This window comes from Neomonachus schauinslandi, chromosome 11 (assembly GCF_002201575.2).
Source record: "Neomonachus schauinslandi chromosome 11, ASM220157v2, whole genome shotgun sequence".
Classification (NCBI taxonomy): domain Eukaryota; kingdom Metazoa; phylum Chordata; class Mammalia; order Carnivora; family Phocidae; genus Neomonachus; species Neomonachus schauinslandi.
The window spans coordinates 364280-368978 of NC_058413.1; the positions used below are offsets into that span (position 1 = coordinate 364280).

The window sequence follows — 4699 nt, forward strand, 5'->3', positions numbered from 1 at the left end:
TCTCGATGTTCCTGGGGGAGCTGAGAGGGACGGTGTGGCTGTCATTCTTGTGTCCTACGTATGGATGCCCCTGTGGCCATGAGCGTCTGCCTATGCCTGACAGCCCTAGACAGTACCACTCCAAAGAGGTCTGTGTGTGTGTACACGCGTGTGTGCGCACACACCCCAAGGGACACTAGACTGCTGGTCACATGTGTGCTCACATTTGTGTGTTTCTGACCAGGACAAGGCAGCAGGTCACCCCCCACAAGCAACATGTCACCTGAGTGTTTGCACATTTCCTGTTGTCGTCCCCCTGTCACCCTTGCCTTCTAGGCCCTGAGGTCCTGTCCCTCAACCTAAAGCAAGGGTCCTCAGAGGGACTGGTCCTTTGCCTGTGATGCCCCCAGACCCAGGGCCTTACCCCCAACACTCACCTGAGGCCTGAAATCCAAGCACACCTAGGGAAAGAAAGGCGCTAGAGTGTTGCCATGGATACCAGCACTCAGAAGGGGAGGGGCTGTTTGTTACCAGGAGCTTCCAGGGAAACCCCAGACCAGGGCCCTGAGTGAGCCTTGGGCCCACCCCCTGACCCAGCCTGAAGGAGAAACTCTGAAAGGCTGGGTTGTTGCCCAGCTGGCCTTAGAAGGCGCAGGGGACCATAGAGTGACCAGCAGGGCCTGCCATGGTCACACACGCAGTCTGCCGCCCCCAACCAACCTTGAGGAGGCTCCCACGGTCCCTCCCCAGCTTAACTATGGCAGCCGGCAGGTATTGGAGGCATTGCTGCCCTGCGTATGGGGGCTTACTGGACTCTATCCAGCAGTGAGCCCCTCCTGAGTGCTTCCCACAGCATCTTGGCACTCAGAGGCTGATGCCCACCTACCTAACCCACAAGTTAGAAGCCTCTCTTTCTCCAGTTCATCTCCACCACCTTGGGGAGCCCTGGGGACCCTCTCATAACTATGATAACAGCTCCCTCTGCCCCAGAACAAAAATGAGGCACCAGACCTGACACACAGACCAATGCCCTCCAGCCTTCACCCCCCCACCTCACTTTCATTCATTAAGACTCTCAACTCTGCCTTTTTGTAGGACTTCCTGTGCTGGGGAGGATACAGGCAGGCAGGAGGACCCCCCCCCCCCATGGCTTGTTGTGAGGAGGCAGAGCAGGCTCTGAAAGCCTGGTCCACAGACAGCAGAGGCTGTGAGGGACCCTGGCTGCTGAGCTGGCTCTGGTTCTGCCAGGCACAGGGTGCCCGCGTGTGTCCACAACTCGAGGAGGCACTGGGCCCCACTGGGGGCAGGGAGGGGTGGGGGAAAAGAACCCAGGGTCATTGTCTTGCTTTGTCCCCAGCAACTTCAGGGCAGCCTTCTCCTCCACCAGGACTGTCAGCCTGGCTGCAGCCAGAGAGCACCATCGCTCTCCCGCGGGGGCTCCCAGCTCCCGACCCTTGTGCGTCCTGACGACCGGCCCTGAGGGAGCCGGGTCGGTGGGACCCTGGCCTTGGGGCGCCGCGTCTGCCCCTCTGGATGCAGAGGCTACCGGGTCCTAGGCCGGTGCCCTCACCCTAGGCAAGAGACTTATCGGACTGGGAGGCTTCTGAGGAAGTCCGCCCGGGAGCGGAGCCAGACACCTGTCCCACGCGCCGCCAGCCGGCCGGGGACGCGCTTCCGCGTAGTTCGCGGTCTTCAGGCCTGCGTGGACGAGGCTCGGCCCGCCCCTCCGCGCCGCCGAGCTCCGCCCACACCTGGGCGCCGCCGAGGGCGGGGCGGGCGGGGAGCCAATGGGGGGCGGGGCACAGGAGGGGCAGCCAATGGGCATTGGTTCAAGGCGGGGAGGGCGGGCAGGGCGACCCTGGGAGCCAGTAGGGAGGCGCGGGGCGGGGCGCTCGGGCTGCGGGCCAATGGAGTGGCGAGCCGGGGCTCGCCCGCTGCGCTGGAGGCGGCAGGTTGCGGCGGCGCCCGGCGCCGGGAAGCAGCCGGTTCGAGTCTGCGTCCCGGAGGCCAGCGAGCGCCCAGGTGAGCCGCGCAGGGCCCCAGGTCCTCCTGCGTGCGGGGCGCTGCCTCGGGCAGAAACTCCGATGGAGGGGCGCGGGCTGGGCCGCCGTGGGGCCGCGTCGCACCTGCAGCGGCTCCGCAGCAGCGACGGCGGCCTGGGGGGCGAGCGCAGCGGCTGGCGGGAGAGAGAAGGGGGCTGCCCGCGCCGGCGAGGGTCGCCCAGGCGCGGTTCCGTGGCTCCGGAGGGCCGAGGTCTGAGTCGCAGGGAGGGGGCGTTCCCATGGCAGCGGGAAGCCGTGTTTTCATGAGGGCGCCTTTGGGTGCCTGAGGCCGGCGTCCCGTGGGAGGGGCAGTGCCTTTCGAGCCAGGTGACTGGGGAGGCAGGAAGTTCTGGATCTGGTTAATGATTCGCCTTGTTCCGGGAGTGGGGCGGGGCAAGAGGCTGGGAAGTCGGGGAGCTTCAAAGTGCTTCTGGAGGGCACAATGATTACCCATTGGGGGGGACTGGTCTTGACTACCTCCACCCCAACAACGTATGGCCTACGTGTGGGGCTAGGCATAGGAGAGCAGGACTGGCATGGGGAGGGGGCAGTAGCCCTGAACCACTTCTGGAGGTGAGAGGAGCCAGGCGGTGGTGGGGCCAGGCAGGGCCTGATCCTGTGGCCTTTGTCCTCCCTGCAGGACAGGGATGCTCTCCGGGCTAGCAGCGATGGAGCTGAAGGTGTGGGTGGATGGCATACAGCGCGTGGTCTGTGGGGTCTCGGAGCAAACCACCTGTCAGGAAGTGGTCATAGCACTAGCCCAAGCAATAGGTGAGTCCTTTCAGGCAAGATGGCCCAACAGGTGCACCTGAGGTGGGGCCTGGCCCTCGGGCCCCTTCCCCCATCGAGGGTGGGGCTGGCTGATGATCCCTCTTGCCCTTCCCTAACTTCTCAAGCCAGGTGGATGGAGGGTGTTGGGGGGGGGGTGCATAGGCTGACCTGTCTCCTCCTACCCCAGGCCAGACGGGCCGCTTTGTGCTCGTGCAGCGTCTCAGGGAAAAGGAACGGCAGCTGCTGCCCCAGGAGTGTCCAGTGGGTGCCCAGGCTACCTGTGGACAGTTTGCCAGTGATGTCCAGTTTGTCCTGAGGCGGACAGGGCCCAGCCTTGCTGGGAGGCCTTCCTCAGACAGTTGCCCACCTCCTGAGCGCTGCCCAGTCCGAGCCAGCCTCCCCCCAAAGCCACGGCCAGCCCTGGGCCACGAGCAGCGCCAAGCACTGACCTTCAGCCTGGGGTGCCCTGGGCTGGCCCCCAGCCCTGCGCTGCCTGAGCCTGTGGCCCCGGTAGCACCAATCCCAGGCTCCTGTGCAGACCTGCAGAGCCTGGAGCGAAGGGTGCGGAGGAACGCAGTGGAGCTGGGTCAAGAGGCCTTCTGGGAGCAGGAGCTGCGGCGGGAGCAGGCACGGGAGCGTGAGGGGCAGGCGCGCCTGCAGGCCCTGAGCGCAGCCACTGCCGAGCATGCTGCCCGGCTGCAGGCCCTGGATGCCCAGGCCCGTGCCCTGGAGGCTGAACTACATCTGGCCTCTGAGGCCCCTGGGCCCCCCTCACCCACAGCATCTGCAACTGAACGCCTGCGCCAGGACCTGGCTGCCCAGGAACGGCAGAGCGCACAGGTACAAGGCAGCCTGGCCCTGGTGAGCAGGGCCCTGGAGGCCGCCGAGCACGCCCTGCAGGTAAGCCCACAGGCCCCCGAGCCCCTGCTGATGTCCCCAATGTGAGCAGATTTGGGGGTTGGTCTCAGGGTCAGACTAGGGAGAGGATGAGGCCATGGAGCCCTATGGCTGTGTCCCCTGAGGGCTCCCTGTGCCCCAGGCCCAAGCCCAGGAACTTGAGGAGCTGAACCGGGAGCTCCGTCAGTGTAACCTGCAGCAGTTCATCCAGCAGACGGGGGCTGCACTGCCACCACCCCCCCGGCCAGACAGGGGCCCCCTCAGCACACAGGTCAGAGTGGTTCTGGAGGGAGGCCAGGTGGGTGGGAGGCCTGGCCCAGCTCCAAGCTCACCTACTCTCCCCATAGGATCTTCTGCCTCCAGCCAGAGAAGAGCCCCTCACAAGGACCCCTCAGAATCCTGCTCTAGTGTCTGGCCTGAGTCCAGAGAGTATGTCGTGTCTTCCCCACTTTCGGTGGGACAGGGTCTTCCTGGGGCCTCCTCAGTGCCCTCAGCCTGTGCCCTCCCCACAGTTGCCCCAATGAGGCAGAACTCCTGGAGGTAGCAGCTCTTGCCCCAGAATGGACATCCACTGCCAGCCCAGTCCTGGGCTCCAATGACATGAGCGAGGGCAGCCAAGGCCAGCCCGACCCGGACAACAGGAGATTGGCGGTCGCAGAGGATTCATTCCCCCATACAGTGGGAAGCCCTGGTGCCCTGGGTCTGAGACAGAACACCTCAGAGCCCCGGGGTTTCCACTGTGGGGGGCAGGGGGAGGCTGAGGACACTTGCCCTAGTCCTTGCCAAGTCTGCCAAACCCCCTGGAGAAGCAGGGGGCGGGACCAGCTCAGAATTCGCTGCGCCCCGAAGGCCATGGCTCCTTATTGGGGTTGGGAGATGTGTGGACACTGCTCGGCCTGTGGGTGTGTGCTTGCATGTGGGAAGTATCCTTCCTTGAGCCTGCATGCACACACGGCGTGCCGCCTCCCCTACCCCAACCCTAAAACCTCAATAAACTGCCCAGAATGGCT

General features: G+C 64.9%; 1 protein-coding gene across 2 annotated transcripts; it reads left to right on the forward strand.

Annotated features, from left to right (window-relative positions):
• Positions 1-1930: 1930 nt before the first annotated feature.
• RASSF7 (Ras association domain family member 7) lies at positions 1931-4699 on the forward strand. 2 transcript variants are annotated; one of them, XM_021692183.1, is made up of 6 exons: positions 1931-2001; positions 2662-2792; positions 2980-3692; positions 3832-3960; positions 4037-4118; positions 4202-4699. In XM_021692183.1, the coding sequence occupies exons 2-6, from the start codon at positions 2669-2671 to the stop codon at positions 4231-4233; spliced, it is 1080 nt and encodes a 359-aa protein (XP_021547858.1). In that variant the 5' UTR covers positions 1931-2001; positions 2662-2668; the 3' UTR covers positions 4234-4699. The 2 variants fall into 2 exon arrangements, with proteins under 2 accessions (XP_021547858.1, XP_021547857.1); XM_021692182.1 differs by having other exon boundaries at positions 4037-4699.